The sequence below is a fragment of the Aythya ferina genome, assembly GCF_964211825.1.
Source record: "Aythya ferina genome assembly, chromosome: 8".
Taxonomy (NCBI): Eukaryota; Metazoa; Chordata; class Aves; order Anseriformes; family Anatidae; genus Aythya; species Aythya ferina.
Window position 1 is genome coordinate 2,573,370 of NC_140304.1, and position 24,519 is coordinate 2,597,888.

The following is a 24,519-nucleotide window of genomic DNA, read 5'->3' on the forward strand; positions in this document are numbered from 1 at the left end:
AGTAAAAGGACTTTTGGGAGGACACAACATTGAGTGCCTAATGAAGTCAGTATGGAAAGCTGCCACCCTCACCAATTTGTCCTTGCTTTCTAAACAGACAGCATTAGTTACTGGTTATATCAGTAACAATTAGATATGATAATTACAGGCAAAACTAAATTAATATAATGAGAGATTATCTGCTGGATAATCTGATGGCTGTACATCGACACATTTACAAACCTATCTGCCTGTTATTTCTGATACATCCATCATCAGGCTTTCTTGGTTATGAAAAGATGAAAGCAATCTGTGTCACAACAAGCCTTGCTGGTGCAAAATCTAGCACTGTCGAGAAACCTGTTTCTCTCCTAGAGAAGCAGGAGTGTGATACAAAGCCCTTGGATACACCCTGATTGCAACTACTTCACAAAGATCCCTCCTCAGGCATCCAGGTGGCAGACATTCACTGCATCACTAAATGAATGGGTGCTTCTTTCACAAATGAAATTTTCTATATACATATTATATATATATATAATATATATATATATATATATATATATATATAAATGCTATTATTGAAGGGGAAAACTGAGCTCCTGGTACCACAAAGAGGACTACAAATTTCAGCCTTATCACAGATCTCAGTACAAAGCATTCATTTTGGCCCAGTTCGCATGCCAATCTCATTGTATCATACTGCTCTTATCAGTGCAATAGTATGCAACAAGTCACCAGTGAATAAGTCACTGGCTCTCAGCTCCACAAGAAGACGACAAAATACAGACTTCTCTCTACCTGTCCCAGCTAGTTACTGTTCCTGCTCTAAAATACAAAAATCTGGATCTTTAAGACACTCCAGTGCCTCTTAACTAATTGTACAGGCTCCCACACTACCAGCAGGCTAGTTTCCTTGGCCTCATTCCAGTTTACACATTTTAAAATAAGGAGATGGTTACTGGAGGAAGGCTGCAAACCCATAGGCTCCCCCTTCGTACATGAGCATCCTGGAGAGCTGCTGTCCTGCTCTAAGCTAACATGCCCCTTCAACAAGTTTTTCTGAGTCACCATGTGTCTGAAGCCTCATGTAGCAGCAGCCAACGCTAAATGAGAATCAGATACACAGCAATTGACAGGAGATTAACGAGATGTATGGAGCACTGAGAATTTGAGTCTAAAGTCAAAGCTGCTGGAAGGCACCTATAATCCAAAGGACTTTTTGGCCTTGTTCTTCAAATGGAAAAACAAATCCCACCCTAAAAAGTCCTGTAAGCAAGTCAACAAATTTATTACACTAGCTGCAAATCTACACATTAATCTTTTCAAATCAACGTTTGGAAAGTCTAAGCTCATACAATATAAAATATAATGAAAAAAATCTTTCTAAAATTACTTTTTTTTTTTCTTTTTTACCTTGCAGTCCATCCTAAGAATATGCTGTGCAATAACCTTTGGATTGTTCTTGGTGAAAAGCTCCTTCACTCTTCTTAACATTGATGTTTCCAATGGCTTGTTTTCAGGAGGAAGTAGTTTGGATTCAAAATCATTTGGTTTAAAACTAGACACTGTCTCAAAAAGAGGTGCAGAAAACATGCTGTTGTCTTCAGCCATCTCAGTTGAATCTTCTGAACAATCTGCAGAGTTCATTGTAGGGTCATCATCCAGGATCAAATAGCTTGTTTCAGAGTTCCTGAATGAGTGTGTTCCCTTCTCCTTTCGTGTCAGATGCTCCACATAGCTGTTTTTCTGACACAAATGTTTTGTTGCTGGAGGATCTCTGGCAGGACTTAGTTCACAATAGTGTCCATCTGAACTGTGGGAAGCCACAGGAGAATCTGGGGCCTTTAGCAGGGATGCTTTGCTGGGTTTCGGTGGAGGCTTTGGACAGAGCTGACTGTCTGATCCTCTAAGAGCTTCCCCTACCTGCGTCTCAGAGGTGACTTTCTGAACACATGTTGGGCTTAGAGAAGGTTCACTGCCTGTTCTAAATGCAGGAGAGCTTGGACAGGAGTCTGCATCTGCTTCAGGTAATTGAGAAGGATGTCTTGAACCTGCAGAAGAAAACAAAAAGAAAAAAGTTACTATTTTTATGGTACAGTGACTTAGAAGGCCAAAACATATACAATTCCTGAGGAAATTGTCCGCTCATGTAAATTATTCACTGATTAAATGTATGTGAAATTGTATTTTGAGGAAAGAGCTAGCCAGCAAATTCCATTCAGTTGCTGATCCTCCCGAAATCCCACATACACAGAACAGCTGCACTATAATGTTATTCTGTGGTAATGCTGACAATAACTCTAGTCCCTGCTGCATACATGGGCTATAATGTCAGAGCTGGATAGCCTCCATGGCTTAGAATAAGAGGTTTCTATGTAACTTGATCTATGCTATAAAAACAGAAACTTCCAGCCATACCACATAAGAGATGAATCATTTCTGAGAATGGTAAGTTTAAGATGAAAGGAAAGTTTCCCAAAGTCAAGCCTGAGCACGTAGTAAGGTATGGAAGGAATGAATTTCAGGGATGCTCATCTCTTTGCTAAACAGTAGCTGATTTGAAGATCTGAAGAAATAGATTCATATACTTCTGTGTTAAATATTTATGCCTCATACTGTATTCATTGCATACGTAAACCTCAACATCCAATACAAACCTGAACCCTAATTCCCAATCTCAGTTCTCACTGCATTTGCTGGTATCTACAGCTAAGTGGCTTTACTGCTTGTTCCCAAGGAACTGCTCTCAAGGAAACACGGATTTCCATGGAAGTGAATGCTACTTAACAGACCGTTAGAAAGACGTGAGACAATTCTTATGAAGCACAAGCAAGGACACGAAATACTGTTGAAACAAATATCAATGCCAAGTGTAGCTGTCATTTTTTTGTGTGTGGAAGCCTGCTGAATTGCACGCTGAAGTAATGAACTAGCTGGCACACTGGAAATAAAGAACCTGTTCCTGTACTGAAAGAGCAATCAGTGTATTAATTCAGCTTATATAGGCCAATAAGTACTAACTGTATATACAGTACTTAGAACACTCTACAGTCTCACTCTGGTCTGAAGTGTAACAGATCACCTGGGAGCTCACCGCTTGTGTGTGTAAAATGTGTAATTACAAAACATACCAATCAGCAGGTAGCTCTCCGACTGGTGAGTCTTTAAAGGGAATCTTTTCTCCAGAACATGATCCAAGCTAGCTGGCTGGCTACCACTTTTTTCTTTGTTTCTAGGGTAGACAAAAATGCAAACACAAACATCAATACACACAACATGAATATATCAATATATCCAACAATCTTAATATACCAATCTAACTGACAGAACATATCCTAATCATGGCTGAGATCATCAGCTTTCTACTTGGGCAACTTGTAAGATCAGTACTTCATGCTGGTATGGTAGCAATGAAATGGGCCATATACTGTGTGAACTTCAGCATTTATGAGGGTGTTTCTTTGAATGCTGAGACTTTTTAATGGAACATTCAATCTGGACACTGAAATTAGTAGCCATTATCCCATACTTGGTATTTTTTTTTGCAGCAGGAAAATACGGAAATAATTAGTAAAAAGACTAAAATAAATAAAAAGACTTCTCTGAAGCAGCAAGAGCACAATTTTATTTTAACCCTTCAGTTCATACTAGTCTATATTTGCTAAGCAACCGAAGAACATGTTGCACTCCTGTTGTGCTTCCAGAGTCCACATTCACTCTCCCCCTGAACTCCAACTGAATTATTCCTTCCCTCTCTCCAAAAAGCATCAATCTACAAATAGAGAACCAGAGACAAAGCCAACCCTTTGGAACTGCACATGAGCATCTTGTTTTTCCATAGATATTTTCAGAATGCAATTATGCACTTATTTTCCATGCCACTAGAATTTCTTAATTTGCTAGGCTAATCACATATTCAAATGGCCTTCAGGAAGCACTGTTTTGTCATTATTCCAATGCAAATAGCAGCGTAAGAGCTACCCTGTAAAACTGGGGCATGTTCTCATTCACATAAGGACTGCAGAGCGCAGCCTTGCCACTTAAGTCATAGCTTCATCCATCTCCATTTATTTTACCTCCACAATGTATTTTATATTTTCTAAAGATCTAGCACAATAACCACCATGTAGAGAACATCTTAACAATTTCAGGAAGTTTCAAATAAAGGCTCTACAGTATCTTTCGCTAAACATCAGCAAACCCTGACGCCTAGTCCTTCCATCTACAGTCAGAATGAAACTTAACATCACCTACACTGGAGCTGATGGAGTCACCTCTTTTCACCCTGTAAGGACAGAAAAATTAAAGTACCTCATAAGATTTCCTCTGGGTATGCTCTGCTCCTGCGACTGCATGCTGGATTTACCAAGGCTCAGTCTTTTTGCAGTTTCTGTTTTTCCTTCAGTTATACCTTCCTCTTTTTGACGGACTGGAGTTACGCCATACTTTTCTTCTAGACACCTGAGAGGTACAGTCCTGTTGATAGGCTGAAAAATAATTGCTCCACTCTGCTTTGATATTGGTGTGCGATTCCCAACATAGAATCTAACTAAGCCAGGGATACTGTCAAAACTTTCAAGTTCAAACTGATACTGAACACGGCAGTAGGCTTCATTGAACCTTTGAACTGTTCTGTTGATTTTAAAATGCTGAGAGGTATTTTTCCACTGACAGGTAAGAACAAAGTTCCCAGGACTGGAAAGAGAATCTCTAATGAGAAAATCTCCATCCCTCTGAACTAGGCCTTCTGCCACCTTTAAGAAAAAAGAACACAGAATAAATGATTTAAGAATCAGGAAGTCGATCACCAAACAACAAAATATTCATACACATAGGACTTAATTTAGCTACTCTGGCAGGACAAAGCTAGAAAATATTAAGCAACTCATAAAGCATGGTAGAAGAACATCTCTGATTCTAAAATTACAAGCTCATCCCACAGTATCTGGAAGGACTCAGTGGAAAATGCCCAGCAGCCAGAAGCATGACCCACTTTTGCATGTATAAATTTCTTCTCATTTGCTAATAGAGTTTAAAGAATCTGAATATATAGTCACACAAGAGTTTAGAAGTCATTACTACAGGACCCCAGGAACTGTCCCTTCATTGTTATCTTAAACAACAAGCTTTTGTTTTTTATTCTTCATGAATGCTGCATAAAACCAGGAAGAGTCAGAAAAATCTGTTTTAAGTTAGTCCTTTGCATTTGATAAACTGTGCATCTAACAGTAAGTTGAAAATGTGACTGCTGTGCCCGCTCTTGTTATGTACACCGAGGGCAGCAGGCAGCTTGAAGCTCTGGTGAGAGCTGGGTAGGAGAGAAGCCTGCAGGTGGAGCTCCAGGTGCCCTTGCAAGCCAAGCTCCAATACAACGACAGCTTTCACATACTACTAGCTACAATCGATCAAAATGAAGTTACCGAATAGATTTATATTTTTCCCTCCCCAAAATCTGATACACAATAAAGAAAACCAACAACAGCATTTGGTTCAGTACAATGATACCAGTGTGTCTGAACTATATTTGGGGATAGCATTCTGATATAAATTCCATTTCTGTCTTTATTCAGTGCAGGAAAATCCTGAAACATATATTCCACCAGTGTCTGCCCTGAATCCTTCATCAACCTCATTTTACACCAAGTGGTGATAAATGCAGCTTTCACACTAAGAAGGCATTACATTTCTACTAAATTAATGGAGGTATCACAGATGTGTGTAGTACCTTAGTGCAAAATTCTTTAAAAGCTCAGAGCACTCTTGGCAACACAAAGATGAGAATCACAGAATCACATACCTGCCGAGGAATACGTCCATGGTACCAGGCATGGCTACGCAAGTCTTCGCTACTTAACTGCAGTTCTTCCTCTAACTCCTTCTTCAGTTTTTCCGGGCTGTTGTCCATAACTTGCCGCTCCTTAGAAAACTGCAATAAAAGATTAAAAGCTTCAGCTGTGCCAAGTTTAGTCATTAACATTTTACCTAGGTTATAACTTCCATCACATGATCTGCACTAACCCACTGGAATGCAGGTGGCTGCTTTTAGCAGGCTGGCCTGGCTTCAATATCTAGGCTGTATTTTGCAAAATCCAGCATTGAGATAACATGATTGTTATACACTGCACAAAATGCAGCAGTGATCTTTATCTATACCAAGCTAATAATGACACACCTGCAAATCATTTTTCTTACTTTCTCTTCCCAATAAGAATTTTAACTGTACTTCACTCAAAAAGTGGAGTTGGACCCCAATTCCCTACTTCAATATCCTTTCTCCTTTTCAAATTTCCATTTTAAATCCTGATTCTTTTTTTTTTTTTTTTTCATTTTTATATCCTTTTGGCCCATCCAATTAAAAACATTCCATGTTCAATATTTCTGTTGTACTAAAAATAACTTGACTCTACCAATGTAAATTTTCACCCTTAATGGGCTTACTTCTAAGGGTCACTAAATCTGCATGCCCAAGATGTTTCCCTTCTTATGGGAAAAAAGCTCTTGTTGTCCCCTAGCCCCAAAAGCACAAGATCTACATGGAGATCTCTCTCTCACTACTATAAAACTACTGTAAGATTTTCTAGAAAATTTCCATCTTCATCTCTTGGAGTACAGTTTCCATGCTGGAACGCTCCCATCAGGGCTCACTGGTCCTTCCCATGGATGAAGTGCTACTGCTAGTAAGGTCATGTGCGTATTTTCTCTAGAGATTTGTCAAGTATTCTTTCATAAGCACTTAGTGGAGAAAAAGTTCTTTGGACTTCCTTACATCCTGTCAATGGTCAGGGACTCCCACCTCAATGTTACTGAAGAGACTTAGAGTAGTTCAGATGGAAAGGACCTGCAAAGATCATCAAGTCCAGCTACCTGAGCACTTCAGGGCTAACCAAAAGTTAAAGCATGCTACTGAGGGCGTTGTCCAAATGCTTCTTGAACCCTGACAGGCGTGGGGAATCCACCACCTAAGAAACCTGTTCCAGTGTTCGACCACCCTGATGGTACTGTGTGCAGAACTGCACACAATATTCAAAGTGAGACCACTCCAGTGCTAAATACAGTGGGAGAATCGCCTCTTTTGACCGACTGGCTATGCTGTGCTTAATGCACCCCAAATGCAATTCACCCTCTGGGCTGCCAGGGCACACTGAGAGCTTCAAAAGTCTAAGGTACTCAGCAGAAACATGCTAGTGGCTGGCAACATGCTGCTATGCTGAGCAAAGAATCAGAGTATGCTCCCCATTAAAGGAAATAAATAATAATAAGATAATTAAAAAAGAGAGAGTGGCATAGGCATCCAGTGGGAAGGTAGATTAAAATGCAGCAGTTTCCCCATGGCATCACACTTTTTATCTTGGCTGTGGATACGAGCTACAGCTTAGATTCCCTTCCCTGACACACTGATGTAAACATGCAATGTTTCTTAAAAAGGAAATGAGAAAGCCATTGCTCACCTACCAATCCCATTTTTCCCATGAACACTGCTCTCTATAGTGTTTTCCTGTTGGTGTTGAATATTCCTACCACCAGCTGTGGGAGCAGGTGGCATACAGTTAGCACCACTTTCAACAATCCTCCCTGCAATTTTAAGTAGACTGAATTACAACGGTTTACTAGACAGCAGATTTTTGGAGGAATCATGCCAGAAGAGGCATCCTGCTGCCAAGGCTATTTAAACATGCTGAGAGCCCTGAGAAATTCTGAGATAAATTCTAGTTCACTCTATTTCTCTCTGATTTTCTCAGAGAAAATGATGGTGATTTTTTTTTTTTTAATTACTATTATTATTATTTTTTTAAGATAAGCTCAAATGAGTGTAGTATCTTACAAAGAAAAAAGACAAAAACAACCTGGTGCAGGATCACTTTTCACTAACTTTGCTTCTGTGAACTCTAACAGGGTGGTATTTATCCATGCAAGTTTTTAACAAGGAACAAATCCTTTGTGCTCTGGTACAGTCAAGGCCTTTCACCAATTCCTCCCAACCCTTTCAAAGAAGAAAAGTCTGTGCTGGAACAAACCACACCACATGACCTTCACTGCAAGCAATTTTTCAAAAACAAAACAAAACAAAAACACATGGCCAACATCAAGAGATAAAGGTACTGGCTGTAGAATGAGTCATGCAAGACACTGTGGTGAGGATTCAGATCTAAAAACCTAACAAAGTATTAAAACATAGTCAAGTAAAGTCAATAATCCCCACCTCCACTTCAAACTTCTGTGAGCTGTCAAGCTAACGTAGCTAAAAAAAGAACCAGTGGCACATGCCTGCCACCTTTGATTTCCCAACTTAAATGGCTGGCTACCCAGCTGGCTGGCATTGATTCCAGAATTAACAGTTAGCCATTTCACTGCCACATCATACGGAGTTACGGAAAGCATTTACACAAGCTGAGGGGGTAAAGGTACAGCATGCAAACTTAAGAGTAGAATTTTCAAGAGCACCTGAGCCACCCCATTTCTGTGGAAGCAGGTAAAAAACTTTCCAAAGTCCCCTCTCCAATTTAAACAATAGGATTCAGTTGTAATGTTATACATATCTTTTACATTCATAGCCATGTATTTTGCTGACTTTCTCAAAGGAACTACTACTTACAGATGAACTATACTTATTACAAAAATAGTATTTAAAAGATATTTTTGACTGAATAACTGAATAGAGATACTAAAACAAAACTGGTTTAGCAAATTGTTTGCATAATTCCCAAAGCATCTCACTGGTAGACAAAGCTATTGTAAGTGGAACACGCTACAGCATACAAATGCAGTAACTGTGTTTGCTTAGGAGAACTACCCAAGAGAATGTTATATATGGAGTGGTAATTCGTGTCGAGGAGATGGTTGATATTAATAAAGAAGGGGGAGATGTGGGAGTGTGGCCATGGGGGTCGGCAAGCCCCGTGGTTGATGATAACATCAGACTCTTAACGATGAGGCCATCAGGAATGTAAAAGCGTTTAGAGGGAACAAAGAAGGGTGATTCAGGACACTCCGTGCCCTCTCGGGTTGCTTGTTCTCCACCCATTAAGGCATGGAAGCTTCTGGATGTTTGCTGTTGCTGTTACATTCAAAGTTGTTTGACCAATGAAAAGTTGTTTTGAAAAGGACTGCTGTGGGGAGAAGGGTATAAGAGGGGAGCCTGTCCTCAAGATTAAAAAAAAAAAAAAAAAAGGCAACACGATGTGATGAAGTTATGTCATCAATAAGCAGAAAGAAGGAACGAAAAGGAACAGGCTAGCAGAACGGAGACCGGGACGGGAACAGGCACACTGATTGCCTCATGAAGACAGGTTCGGCCAGACTCAGCAAACCGCCCAAAGCAGCTCGTACAGCAAGGCGCTGGAAATGGGCGCACCGGAGCTGGAGAGAAGCTCGAGCTGAGAGAAGCGGAGCCGCGCACACAGCTGCCCCTCGCTGGTAAGCAGCTGCGCAGTATGGGGAATCATACGTCCTTAGGAACAAAGACTGTCCTGGTAACCTTACGGCTTATTCTCCTTATTAACAATCGGACAGTTTATGAGCCTGAAATATGGGACCAAACTGAGGTCAAGGTGTGGGACTCTGCAACTAAAAGCGACAAGGTTGCAGTGGGATTGCTCGGCACCTGGCGAGCAGTCTCTGAGGCCTTAAAGAGCCCTGTGGGGCCACAGTCAGACACGTGTGGTTTGCCAGGCAGTGAGGGAGCTGCGGGCTCGTTCACTGATCCGACTGCTACGCCATCGGCCCCCCCCGCCGGTACTGCCATCGCAGGCCTTTGCTGTTCTGCCCCCTGGTGACCTGAACGTGCCTTTTGACCCAGGCCCTTTTTATTGGCCTTGAAAAGGAGATGGATATGCTTTTCTTCGATTCGGGAAGAACAGGATACATAAGGCCCAGAGACCGAGTTGCTTGACAACTTAAAGCGAGACGTATTGCTCAAAAGGAATGGAAAATGGAGACATGTTTGTAATTAAGAAAAGGAATGGAAAATTGAGACTCTTAAGTCGTGGAACTTAAAGGATTGTTTGTTACCTTTTCTGATTGTACATATGTATAGGCATACTCGGGTTTAGTATGTAAAGCAATGTTCTGTATATTTAGACTGTTTAATGTTCCTATGTGCATGTTGGTGGAGCGTAGACTCCCCGCACACCCAGTGCTGTTTACTTGCCTTTTATACCTTTTATAAATATTTCTTTTATAAATATTATTAAATTCAGATTGAGTTGAGACTTCATTTATAACAAGGAAAAGCAGTAGGTTTTTGCATATCAACTGATTGTACTGATATAAATTATCTTAAAAACAAACAAACAACAACAAAAAACAGGCAGATCCAAGTTACATCTGAATTTCAAAACCAGCATAGAAACCTAGAATTTCTGGTGGTTGAATGGGTTATTTCACTACTCCAGTGAATGTAATGAAACATATTACACTTGAATTACATCTAGCAACACAACATGAAAAGCATGTAAGGAATCCAAACCAACTAAATTGTTAACATTCACAGTTACTCGTTAAAAATCACCATCGTTTATCGCTCTGAGCATACTCTGTTGCCAGAGGTCAGACATCTCCTGAGATGAAGCAAATACACTGAAGTAAACCCTTATGCAGCTCTGAACGTAGTGGAGAGCTCCTGCAGCTAGCACACATCCCAAAATATGCAGGGGGCAAGCTGCATAACAGGTAGGCAAGTTCAGTGATATCATGTCTTCCTGGGCAGTGTCTTTGTTTGAGAGACTCATTTCTCATATAAGCTAAGTATGTTAAAAGAAAAGTGTGAATGATAAATTGTCTGTAATCATACCAGCCTATGCCTTTCTATTCTAAGGGCTATATATCCAAGGCCGCCCATCCTGCAAGAATGTCTGCACACACTCAACTTCACATCATGCTCAAAATCAGCTCAGAAATAGCCTACACAATCATGTTAATCTGTAAGCAAGGAAGAGAGTCAGCTTAGAACAGCATAGTTAGCTATTTCAATAGACCTGCATTTTAAAAGAAAAGGTGATTTATTCTGTGCAACGTGATGCAGATACTGCAGCCCCATTTCTCAATAGGTCACAAAACCTGAATGTTAATGGACAATAATGGCATGATGTACATTTTCACTAACTTCATAGCAATAAACCATTTAGTATTATGTCCTCAGTTGATGTCTTTCTCTAAGACACTTTGTTGGCTCCTTCCCAATGACAGAAAGAAAACCGAATTTGCATTTGAAGCCTGAGAGTGAAGTGGATGGTAAAAAGCAATTAACGAGAAAAAAGAATCTAGGGCAAAAAATTAAAGACTTAAGTATATTCTGCAACAAAACACAGCTAAGGCAAAATAGGGAAGTTACCTGTCTAAGTATGTCAAGACTTCCAAATAGTAACAACCCTGTCAGAAGTCTTTGGAACATTTACGCAAATTAAATCAGCAAGTCTCTTTTTATATACAGATGCTTTCATTGACCTTCAAAGAGCTCCCTGTAAGAGGTGCTTTCCAGAACTTCTTGTTCACATTTTAGTTGCAATCATTTCAGTCCTGGTGCCAGTTTAAAACATTCCCACCATGCTGTTTTTTTGTTTTGTTTTGTTTTTAAAAACAGATCTCTGTAAGAAAAACAGTAAATATCTCTCAATGCAGTATTATCAACCTTAGTGCAAAAGCCCTCAATCCCACTTACATAGCTGATGGAAAAAACCCAGAGAGCTAAGAGTTTGGAGATGGAAAAAAAGTCCAATCAATACAATTATTTTAGTGGTTTTAATAAATGCCACAGAAGTTGATTATATTACACAAAGTACTTCTACTTCACAGCCATTGCATCTGTAAAAGCACAGCCTGCTTTTAGTTAAACAATGTCATCTTGGTGTTTCATAAGGTTTTACATTTTTTCAGGCAAGTATTAGCCCAGAGGACTGAAAACTGTAAAATACAGTTTAAAGAAGTCAAACATAAAAATACAATCTCGTTGCATGTAAATTTAGAGAGGACTTGACCTACCACAATATGCTGTACCCATGACACTTGTGAACCCGTGTAAGGAAACCTATAATAACCTGTTGTTCATGCATCCAAAATGTTATTTCCATTTGAGTAGGGTAGTTGCCAAGGGAAACGTGATATATCAAGCTTGTGTCAATCATCCTAGCTGAATCTACCTCTCTAGATTAGAATATTTTTTACTTGTGCTGAACAGTCTACTGTATGAGTTTGGAGGTAAACAAAAGTCCCACAGTTATTTCTGTTCCCTAGTGGCACTGGATTCTTTCTCCAGTTCCTATCTGCATCAACGCCAATGAAATACATGTAATGTACCAGGGGACTACTGAAGCAGCTGAGAGGAGAAATCACATGGCTTTCTACATATATCCCTGAAGTTGTATTTTATGCATTCAGCTTTCATGGATTACCTCGATTAAAACCAAATGACAAACAAACGTAATGTAAGTAGGGGATGGCCTAGACAGAAAGAAAACGTCTTGATTTCTGACGTGATTAAGAGTTGTTTTCATTTATTTTTAAACAGTTTTAATTATGGAAGGAAGAACTTTACTACCTAGACAATTTGAAAGTGGTTTAAAATCTGCCATCTGCATCATGTATTTCATTTCTGATAACAAGGTATTTCACATAACCTCTCCTTGTATCCTCCTGGCAAAGCATTATTTAGTCAAAGCACAGCCAAGGACTGTTACAGATACCTTACCAACGGTGGCTGCATTTTCATCCAAACTCAATTATTTCCTGGTGCTTTGCACAGCTCTGCCAGCTGGTGTTTAAAGTAGCCCAACAGGCAGCCTTGGAAGCACATGATTTTCAGTTGCCTTGAAGTTTTGAAAACAAACAAGAAAAGCAGGAGCAGAGAGAAAAAAGAAAAATGAGGGATAAGTGAGAACAGCTCTGTGGAAATGACAGCGTGACCTGATTGAGGAAGTAAGTCAAGCCAGCACCTTCACTAAACTTTTAATAAATATACTAGATCTTTCTCAAAACAGATCTATGATAGGTTTCTCCCAAACACATCTTTTCTCCAACACTGGAGGCCTGCTACTTTTGCTTAAGAGCACCATGAAGTGTGATCTACAACTTCCTCTTGTAATATCTAAAAAAATAAAACTAAAAATTCACTTTCAAAGAAGGGAAATTTTAAAGAAATTCTTCTATTTCCAAACCACTAGAGAGCAAACCTTAATCATCATGATCATACAGAAAATGAAGACGTTCAAGTTCCAATTCTGAATTAAAACATACATCACTGCAGAAATTCCTGAAGTCTCTAACCCTGGACTCTTGTGATCTTGATCAGACTGTATATCTGGCATTACAAGCATTTTAAAATATGCAGTTATATACATTTATAAGATGTTTGATTTTATTTAAAAGTACAATGTATCTTATTTCATTTAAAACTCTACTAACCAGCCACAAGAAACAGCAGAGTTGAACTTGACATTTAGAATACCCATGCAGAACCACTCTCAATCTTTGCTTAAAAACAGTCGTGTTGGTCTTTATCTTTTCCTGGCCAGTGACTTATTATTTTGTACAAGAGCTTACAAAGGGACGAGAATACAAAGATAAAGTTATTTCAAAAATATTTTTTGAGAAAGTACTAACAGAAAGAAGGTAGTTTTTCAATGCAGGAAAACATTTTCCGATTAACTTGGACATTTTGAATGACAACTGTGGCAATGTTCTTCACAGGGGCAGTTTTCTCTAACCTTCCAGACTGCAGAAAGTTCATGCAGGACTATAACAAGTGCTATGTTAAGTAATGGGAGGTGCAAAACAGACAATGAAGGTCTCCTTGCATACGTGACTGTCAGTTTCTGCAGGATTTAATTTTTATATTCTAGTGTCTTAACTGGTTGAGACATAAGCACAGCAAAAGTTTATGTATTATTTGTTCTAAGACATACAAGAGAAGTCTAGAACTAACCAGAGCCCTGAATTAATATAGGAGAATGGCAGCTTTGAAACCACAACATTTCTGCGTGGTTGTTTAGATACAAGCTGAGAACTTTTGAGGTTACTGAGGAAGATATAAAAAAAAAACCACTACAACATCCCTACAACATCACAACATCACTACAACATTGGCCCTCTACAACATCCACAAATTTAACATCAAAAGGCAGACCCATAATGCTGGGTGGTGATGACTCGTTAACTCATGTTATCAAGCCCAACTGCCTCCACATGCAAGCTGAAACTGGATACACAAAGCCCAAGGATGCCAGTGAAACAGATTTAGATCATCACATACTGAAGAAATATTAATTAAGATCTACTATCTATAAAAAGAGTTTGCAATTCATCCAGGATAGGAGATGGCACTTGTAATAAGTAGTTGCTTATAAAAGGCTTCTTACCCATGCCACATTCATAGCATTAGTACATTGCCCAGCAGTGAGACAGATCAGCACGCTTGAAGTTTTAAAACTTGGCAGTCCCAATAATTTGAGTGGCTTTCCCTTTTTGCACAGCTTCAGCTGAGGGTGAATCACAGCAGAGAATTAAGAATTAAAGTATTTGAACATCACAGAATCATGGCATGGCTTGGGTTGGAAAGGACCTTAAAAACCAGCCAGTTCCAACCCCTGCCCTGGGCAGGGATGCTACCCATTAAGTTGACCAGGGCCCATTCCAACCTGGCCTTAAAGACATCAAGGTCTTTCTTTCCGATCATGATGGCCAAACTAACTAGAACAGCAACAACAAAAATAGTAACTAACTAACTAAAATTTATTGTAGCAAACATACCATTATTTACACCACTTGCTTCATTTTTAAAACACTGTTTATTACTGATTTATTCTTAACTCTCAAAAAAGGCAATATTTTGGCTCCAAAGTGGTGCATAGTCGCAATTTATCATTCTCTCTCCATAGTTCCACCTCTACACCCCAAATAGAAACCTTAAGCCTTAAAAACTCATTATTTTCCTGAAATACAGAAGCTGACCTTAACTGTAAACAGCTATTACAAACAAATGGGATTGTAAAAGGTACCGACACGTCATGAGTGAAGAATGTTGATCCAAGCTGAGATCTTCTGCACTGATTATTGTATTTTCTATTAATGTACGGGGAACTAAACCAAACTTCTTGAGATCTTAATTTCACATGCTAGAAGTACAGTGAAATGCAAGTCCTGAAGTGCTGAACTTTTTCCTGTGCTGTGAAGGAGCACAAAGAACCCTTGAGCATGGCCACATATCACTTTCAATTAAATCAGCTAATGCAGTTATAATGAATTTATCTTGATGCCGTAAAAAAAAAAATCTCTCAGATATAGCTGCTGACTTTAACATGCTTATTTATGGATCAATTTGACATTTAATTACATGAATACTCCCTATGAAAACAAAGAATTAATCTCACCTAATTACACAAACTGATTTTGCTTGAAGTGGTAGGTTTCCACAAATTAAGACAACTTACGCCAAGTTGTTCATACAGTCCAAGGCACTGTGGCACTTAATGGAATATACATCATTTGGCCTCAAGGTGAGAGCCTTACTTGACTTTACCACCAGCTGTTTCTATACCTACAACCATTTTCTCTTAAACAAATGCACCCCAGTTTCCTACCAAAGGACTTCTTAAAATACAAGTTCATCGGATTCATCTAATGCTAAATCTGCATTCTGGAACACATGCATTCAAATCTATTTTAAATGCTGCAAATCTCTTTAAATAGAACCTTATTTTTGAAAGAGTCCAGCTGTATTTTTTTTCTGCATAAAAGGTTTTATTTTTTACCATCCATATTGCGAACACTATTAATGTTTCAGTTTCTTTAGAGACCATATATATTGGACCAAATGGAAAGTTGCTATGACAACACCACCGTTATTTTAGGTATTAGGAATTCATGCCAAGTTGAACAAAGGGCATGCATGGTCAAGAACAACAGTTTTATAACTGTTCTGACAGCCAACAATAAAACCCAATCTCATTTTTGAAGTTTTAGAACAATACAATTTTAAGCCTTGTGTTTGAAATTCTAAAGAAAATGAAAATTACAATAACAGGACAGCATCTTCAGCTCTCCGTTCTCATGGAAACTTCTGGTATTTGTCACAGTCAAAGAGAAGACAGTCTGATCAAAGTCACTTTTTCAGTATGCCCAGAAGACTGATCCCCACTTCCCACTTTCAGAAAGGGACAGTTAGAAGGCTGAATCGCTGGGCATCAGAGAGGTAAGGAATGGTTGTTCCCAATCTGTAAATGCCTCCATCAAAAGTTGAAAGACTATAGGCTACAAGACAGCAACCTTAACATCCTTCCTCATTGTAGGCGTGCCAGAAAAAAACATACATATTAGACAGTGACTTAAAGAGCTGACCATAATTCAAAGAACCATTCAAGCATAAACCTTAAATAAAAAGATTTAGAAGTTTAGGTGTAGCTTACAGATCCTCAAAAGTTATCGCCTAAAAAAAAAAAAAAACAAAAAAACAAAACCCAAAAACTAAGTCACCTAAAAGTAAATCTACCTGATTACAGTACAATTACCCCCTTCTGAAAACATAGATCTAAATGTTTAAAAAGACTTGTTCCTTGCATATAGTGTGCATTTTGTTCACTTTAATTTTAGAAGTTCTGAAATACAAGGTCAAGTCCAAAATTGTCTGAAGGGTTTTTATAAATGAGCTTCTGAGCAAAGTTGCCTATATTTTCAATAAGCAGGTAAAAAAAGACAGGGAACCAAGTGATCTGATTCCCATTCTGAAAGCTTGAAACTTTGCTAAAATTATTTTCAACAAGTCCAAAGCCAGGGCATTTTCAAACTTGCAGTTTCAACATGAAGACAGTCGGATTCAGGCTCATAAAACTGAAAGCTGTTTAAGCTTCTCTCTGAGATAATGGTGCATTGTGTTCTTTAGAACAGAAACGCACTGCATCCATCCATCATATAAACACTTCTGAACAGAAACTAAGAGCATTACAGACGAGTGTACTGTTTATTTACTGTTATTGAAACAGGGCACCTACCTTGACTCTGATAATAGATTTACGATGATAAAAGCAGCAAAGTGCTGCAATCAGCATTTGAAAAACATTATAATCCTTTGGCATTTTCAGTTCTTCTGCTCGTGTGTCCTCAAGACTGAAGATGAATGGTCACTCTGAGTAGTTTTCAGAGGTTTAGCAAGCTCTTTAGTATGACCGCTGCCTGCCAGTGTTGCTACACCCCCTGCTCACGTATCAGTCTGGGACGCTTTCCACAGCTGAAGTTGATACTATCAATTCAGTCACCACTGTCATTCTTGCTTTCAGCATGCCATACAGAGTGTGCCAGAATCCTCATGTGATCTGTTCCACTCACCCAGTGAAATCCTAGCTCCTCTATCTTGGTATCCCCTGGCTCAGAGCTGCATTTAAGACACCAGCTCAAGGCAAACTTCTCGATGAGATACAGAACCTGATTGTCTCCCTGTGCTGGTAAAAGCTTAATCAGTTGCTCCAGCCCAGTCATGCAATATTTTTATCTGCATCATCAATAACACCTCCAAACACATAAGAGATAACCGAAGAGGAAAAGCAGTTGATTAGTGTTTGACAACTGTTGTTCATGATACTCGAATAAGATTTACATCCTTAGAGTTTCAGTAACCAAGGAAAATGATAAATCTGTTTATTTTTAATTAGACAGTTTCTGGCAACCAGTCCATGTAAAAAAAAAAATAAAAAAAAATAGCAAGAAACCAAGGCTGCCAACATGGTCAGTATTAGTGGAGTAACCAAGGTACCATTAGTAGTTACAGCTAACACCTGACAGCTTTAGCTTGATGACAGTTCCATGGGATTGTGCAATTTACTAGAGAAAGAAAAGATTAAAGACAATCTGCTTTGACAAAGTAAAAATGAACACCAAAACAAAATAAAAACAAGTTATATTTGCACCTGTGATTTTATTCTCTTGGATACCATGCTCACACATGGAGATCACCTGCAAGATTGATACTATTCATATATTTCATCTGTAATTTTCAATCTCTTTGTGCTGTGGAAGAGAACTAAAAACTGCACAACAGTTTCTTCTGTTCCATGCTTCTAATCTTCCTCTCTTACATTCTGCATTCCAGTGACATTCCAGAATTTATGCATCACACTATCCTTCTCCAAGGATACAACTTGATCACAGATTGTCTATGGAATGGGATGGGCACATTTCTGCACTGCCTACTTAAGCAGCATTCTTTTCATCCAGGTGAAACCTCAACTGTTCAGCTGTGTCTCAGTTTTCTTACTCCTACCAAGTTGCAGAGACTACATAGTTTAGTTCAAGCATAATTTGTGTAGTTCTTCTATAGCTGCAAAATGTTTTTTAATCCATTTCTCCATTTAACGTATCGCCTGTTGACCAAAGGCAACTTGTTTAGAATATTTCACGTGGTTAATAAAGTATCATATTCTGTTTTTTTCCATTGCCACTAGAAGAGAACAAGAATAAAAACTGCATTTATCGTACACACCCTCAAAAAAAGATGCTGACTCTGTTTTGTAGATTCTAGTAGAAGTGAATTTCACCCAAAAGTATGAAAAGCTTGTGGAATTCATTGACAGAAGATACCACTAGAAAAAAGGGACCAGCAAACCAAAAATAACTGTTCAAATGATAACACACTGCATTTTTAAATTTCAGTAATTTTAGGAAGTTTTATTTCATTCAAGATTAACTAGCGATTCATTAAAATTTGTCTTAGAACTGCAGTGTGCAGGTGCCAAGAAATTAAGTTAAATCAATGCAGCATTGGTTCTCACAACTCTGCACTCATTCTACCTCTTCTGCTTTAACAATGGTATTAAGCACACCTACTCTGATGTGCTTCATTTAGGAAATAGATGAGGCTATCTACTTTCTGCAGTCTAAGCAGCTTGTATTTTAATTTCAAAATTTCACTTTTGCCATGAAGTGTGCAATCAAAAGTGAGTTTTCTTGGTTTGGAGGTAGTTTCTACCAACAGAAAACAGGAGGAGAAGGCATGAAAAGCTCTGAGAACAAGAACTCCCCACAACAAGAAGAGAGTTAATGAATGCCCAGGTTGTCAGTGGACAGGTTACTGACTAGTAAACCACTGATCAGCAAAGTATGTGCCCTCCACACCTCAATGACCTCTCAGGAACTAAGGCAAAAAAAAGGAAATAACTTGCCTAGTTATAATAGCACTTAGAGCCAGCACCTCACCTCCAAAGCAGCCTGATTAGGAGATGTGAAGGAAACAAAATGCACTGGATTAAGGGCTGCAAGAAGGCCTGTAACACTTAAAGAGAAACTTTGAAAGTATCAGTCATTTATAAACTGGATGGTAGCAAAAAATCCGAAGTCATAGATGTTTCAGACCTCAGTTTAGGAAAGAATAAATGCCAAGGAGTGGTGTAGTGGGTTTACGTGGCAAGGCTTTGGTAGCAGGGGGCCATAGGGGTGGTTTCTGTGAGAAGGATCTAGAAGCTGCCGCATGTTTGGTAAGGGCCCCACTGCTGACCAGAGGCAAGCCAATAAGCAATGTTGTTTTGCGCCTCTGTGAGAGCATGTTTAAGACAGGGAAAAAAAACTCTGCACCACACAGCAGCCGGGAGAGTGAGAGGAGTGAGGAACAGCCTTGCAGGCGCCAAGGTCGGTGCAGAAGGAGGGGGAGAGGTGCTCCAGGCGCCGGAGCAGAAGTCCCCTGCGGCCTGTGGTGAGGCCCATGGTGAAGCAGGATGTTCCCCTGCAGCCCATGGAGTACCACGGTGGAGCAGGGTTCCACGCTGCAGCCCGTGGAGGAGACCACGGTGGAGCAGGTGGACCTGCACCGACGGAGGCTGCCACCTGTGGAAGACCCCTGCCGGAGCAGATTCCAGGCCGGACCTGTAGCCCGTGGAGAGGAGCCCACGCAGGAGCAGGTGACCTGGCACGAGCTGCTGCGCGTGGGGGACCCAGGTTGGAGCAGTTCGCTCCTGAGGGATGGACTCCATGGTATGGACCCATATCTGGAGCAGTTCTGGAAGAGCTGCTGCCTGTGGGAAGCCCACGCTGGATCAGTTCATCAAGGACTGCATCCCGTGGGAGGGACCCCACAGCACAGGGGACGAGAGTGACCGAGAAGGAGCGGCAGAGAAGAAGTGCTGTAGACTGACCATAACCCCCATTCCCCCGTTCCCCTGCGCCGCTCGGGGGGAGGAGGTGGAAGAGTATGGATGGGGGGGAAGGTGCTTTTGGTTTCTTTCCTTTGTTTCTCACTTCTCCAGCTTGTTAGTAATAAGCAATAAATCTTACTATCTCCCTATGCCGAGTCTGTTTTGCCCGTTACAATAATTACTGCACGATCTTCTTGTCCTTATCTCAACCTTTGAGCCCTTTTTATCATATTTTCTCCCCATTCCTCTTTGAGCTGGGAGAGTGAGAGAGCGGCTGTGGTGGAGCTCGGCTGCCCACTCAAGCGGAACCACGACAAGTGGTTAAAAGGAAGAGCTACTTGTCTTTTTAATCAGCAACAAATATAACCCATAATTAGGAGGGCATATATATTAAATGTTTATGGATGTCCTCAGATACTACCTCACAAAGCAGTACTTCCCACCTAAAAATAGAGTACCTCCTTCCCACATTGATTGAACAATGTGAAACGTCCTTAGTGCCCGCATCAAGCAATGGGACTTGTCACATAAACCAAGCAGCAGCACTGAGCAAAGACTTAAAATGTGCACTGCCTTTCAAAGCAAGGGGAATGGAGAGCCCATTCAAATAGAAAACGTAACCTCAGTCTTGAAACCAAGAAAAAGGAAGCATGATGCGTAAAGTTCTCTTACCCTGTTTGACCACCAAATGTTTGCAGGTAACTAGCACCAAATTAAGCAATAAAACAAGAGTGTTCATAAAATTAGTCACACTACATGGCTCAGTGCAGGAGATGTTATGCCTGTGACTCTTCTGAGGAAAGGAAAACTCTCTAGAACAGAAGAAAATGGACTCAAAAATTATTACCTTGACAAGAAAAAGGATAAAAGATCAGCTCAGAAAAGCTGGCAATAATGGCTTTGAATACAGAGTCCTACTTACTGCTGGGGAGTAGAAACACCTCAAAGTAGTCTGACAGAGAAGTAGTCTGAGAAGATCGAAAGATACCCTGCAGAATTCCAAAGACAAAAGCCTTGACTGTGACTGTGTCTGGACATTTTTGGTACTATGGGAGGACATATCAAAGATGGTTTTTCTGAAGAATCTTCACAAATAAATTCTTATAGTAACATCCTAATCCAGTTTATAGAGGAGGAAAACAAAACAAAACAAAACACACACACAAAAAGGGAAATGAAATTCAAGGATGCATCCTTGAATTATTACAATATAGCATTTCTGCTATGTAATGATGACAAGAAAGTATTAGGAATCAGTGCGCAATACGAGTAACTCAAAACCATACCGGGTGATGAAAAGAGCTATTAGGATGAGTAAGTTATTTTGGCAACAGAAGCTAAATGGTTTAGCAATGAAAAATAAGGTGGGTTACCTTTGCTCCAAAAAGAATCAGAAAAAAGTCTGAAAAAGAGAGGTGCTTGCAGGGGGGGATTTATTATGACTTAGCAATGAATAAACCTACACTGGAATTCAGACTAAAGTTCTCAGTCATCGTAAGAATTAAAAAAACAGATTTCCAAAGAGTTGAAGACTGACACAACAGTTTTAATACAGTTCATCATGAAGTGATCTACTGAAAGGAAAAACAAACAAACAAACAAAAAAAACCAACCCCAAATCCCCACAACAGCATGATTCTGTACTTACGACAACAGAGAGGATGCAATATCCTTTACATACTTGTGCTTTCCTACTTTATCAAGCCCTAGACTGCAAATCCAACCACTGTTGTGGTTCATTAGTTAATGCACACATTTCCCCAGGCCTTGATGACTTTACGTGTACATTCATGTCTTTCAGAAAGACCTACTAGTTTTGCAACTTCTTGTGTGACTCATTTACCTAGGGAAACTCACTGGTATATTTTTAATGGTCTAGCTCAAATGATATAATTCCTGACATAGTTCTTTCACCTGAAACAGCACATAACAAAGAACAAGCAAGGCCAAGGCAAAGATTATTATATTTTTTTATATATGAATCTTCCAAAACCTTTTCAACAGGATCTGGATTCCCCCTCTAGTATTTTCCGTACAGAAAGCATTGGGACTGAAAGAGCACCTTCAACTGACTACCTTGATTGTAGGCACAATGTCTTTGCTTCAATGAGACTAGCACAGCTCAATCTGGAAAGTAAATTTGGCCTAATGTGTGCTCAATGTGGGCATACCTATTTTTCATTTGAAAGGCTTGTTACTAAGCAGCAGTAAGAAGTCTTACATCCACTGCTCAACCCAAACTGTACTGCATAAATTACGAATTAAAGAATCAAAACCTACGTATGGTGTGGGAATGCCAGAAACAATGAAACTAACCCTTAAAAATAATACTGTACAATTTTATACAGCAGCTGGTTTTTGTTTGTTTATTTTTAAATCAATAGTATAACCAGCAGGAAAGACTGCTTTATTCAGACAGCGAATCTATTTTTTTAAGCAAAACTGATAGGATTTTTTTTTTTAATAAAGGTTACACAAGGTCTGCACATATGGTTCAATGAATAGATGATGCATTCTTAAGAACCAGAGTCAGAACTGGAACCTTGATATGACACTGTGATACATCACTAGGAAAATTAGGACTACTGGAAGAAAGTAGTATGCAAGAAACCTCTGGGTAATGGTACAATAATTCTTGCACTGTTGGCTATCACAGAGCTCTTTCAGCCAGCATGATTATGAACAGCCTTCAGGCTGCTCCAAATTACACTTAATTTATATCCAGTAAATATTGACTCGGAGGAGCTAAGGATGGTTCAGCCATTTCCACTCTCCTGTTCTGCAACCTTTTGCTGGTACTTTGGGTTGATTGCATGAGAAATAAATTGTTTCATGAACCTAAGAAACATCAAACGTGATGTTTCTGCTAAGTCAATCTATTAATTTATTTCTAATACTTTCCAACATCAGGAGATCAACTATCGTATCAGATTCCTTTCTTCCTTTTCAAAGATTCTTGTCAAGAATCTTAAAATATCTGATAATGCCTTCAATTGTTTCTAAGGATGTCTGGCTACAGTGCTTTTGATAGGTAAGTTTATTAAGAAAGACTTTCTGAACTCGCAGAACTTAAGGACACGAATTTAAGGACACGAATTTAAGGACACTTGATCACATTTGGTATCAGGTTCCTAATAGTCCAACAGGAAGAGAAATGAAGGTGTCTTTCCTGATCCCATCTGTATTATTGCAAAGCCTGTAGAGTTATTTAGGGAGTTTCATGATCTGGTTTAAATTACACTTATTCAGCACTGCAGATTGGGACTGTTCTCCTGACACACCTAAACTGTCTCCAACCCCATCCACAGCACATTGCATATGCAAGAGCTTGAAGTATTCACCTTGGATAGTGAAAACCTGTTCTGGGGGAATCCTTTTAGGCTGCTTTAATCTTATACATTAAATGAGACAGAACGTAGGAATCATTTCTCTTTGGGTTTTGGGCTTCTTTTTCTGTCATCACAAAACCAACCAAAGATTTATTTGGCTTCAAAGTTGCAAGTGGCTCAAGTAATGCAACCAAACTCTGTAAAAATACAAATACTTGAAATCTCACAAGCAGTCTGAAATTATCAGAACAGTCTGCAGAGATAAATAAAAAAAAAAAAAAAAAAAAAAAAAAAAGTTATTTCCATAGAATTATAAAGGTTGGAAAATACCATCGAGATCATCTGGTCCAAACAACACTCATGTTCACGGGTGTACTTATAATTCATACAGAGAGATATGATTCGTGATTTCATATTACAGAGAAATAATTTTAGACTAAACTACAGAATGGAATTGGTGACTTGCCACTGTTAGATGGTGCTACATTGACAAATGACCTAAGCATTTAAATCAGCCCAACAATATCCAGTGAAATACATGCAATGCTACATTAGATTTCTTTTCACTAAGTAAAAAGTAAACAATCCACCCAGAAAGCCAACTATAAACGAGAGTAGACATGGTGTACAGTACAAGGGTCAACAGCATAAATTGGATGTGACACAGCAGGCAGCCAATCCAGAGCATGCTGGACTCATGTCACCATACGGCATACAGCACCTCCTGCTTGCACAGTGCGTGGGACTTGTGACGACATATGGCAGGCACCTCCTGACTGCACAGTGCGCACACACAATCTAACAAGGGTTGTAAGCACCCATTGCTATAAAATGCATCCATAAGGTTGCAATAAGACATAACATGAATAAAATTTTAAAGAGAAAAAACAAATCAAAGCATGGAGATCCTAAGATTGGAATATTCTTCATTTAGTATGTATTACTTCTCTATATAACTAATTATTTCTTCTTTTGATGTACGAAAAAGTAAGGAAACAGAGGATACAACTGACAAACAAGTTGTCCACACAAAACAGCATCTTCACGATGCCCACTACCATTTAGTCTTAGTACTTAGTCATTAGGACATGGCCTAGCATCCC

General features: G+C 39.4%; 1 protein-coding gene across 7 annotated transcripts in view; it reads right to left on the bottom strand.

Annotated features, from left to right (window-relative positions):
- The window catches only part of BCAR3 (BCAR3 adaptor protein, NSP family member), a 97,681-nt gene that overhangs the window by 4,684 nt on the left and 68,478 nt on the right, over nucleotides 1-24,519 (bottom strand). For 6 of the 7 annotated variants that reach the window (XM_084528345.1, XM_084528347.1, XM_084528348.1 and 3 more), the window contains exons 4-7: nucleotides 5,780-5,908; nucleotides 4,294-4,736; nucleotides 3,114-3,214; nucleotides 1,396-2,033 (exon numbers count right to left, since the gene is read on the bottom strand). In XM_084528345.1, coding sequence (XP_084384471.1) covers nucleotides 1,396-2,033; nucleotides 3,114-3,214; nucleotides 4,294-4,736; nucleotides 5,780-5,908 — 1,311 coding nt within the window. Of the gene's footprint in view, nucleotides 1-1,395; nucleotides 2,034-3,113; nucleotides 3,215-4,293; nucleotides 4,737-5,779; nucleotides 5,909-16,958; nucleotides 17,076-24,519 lie in introns of those variants that run through there. The other variant, XM_084528349.1, reaches the window with a different exon arrangement.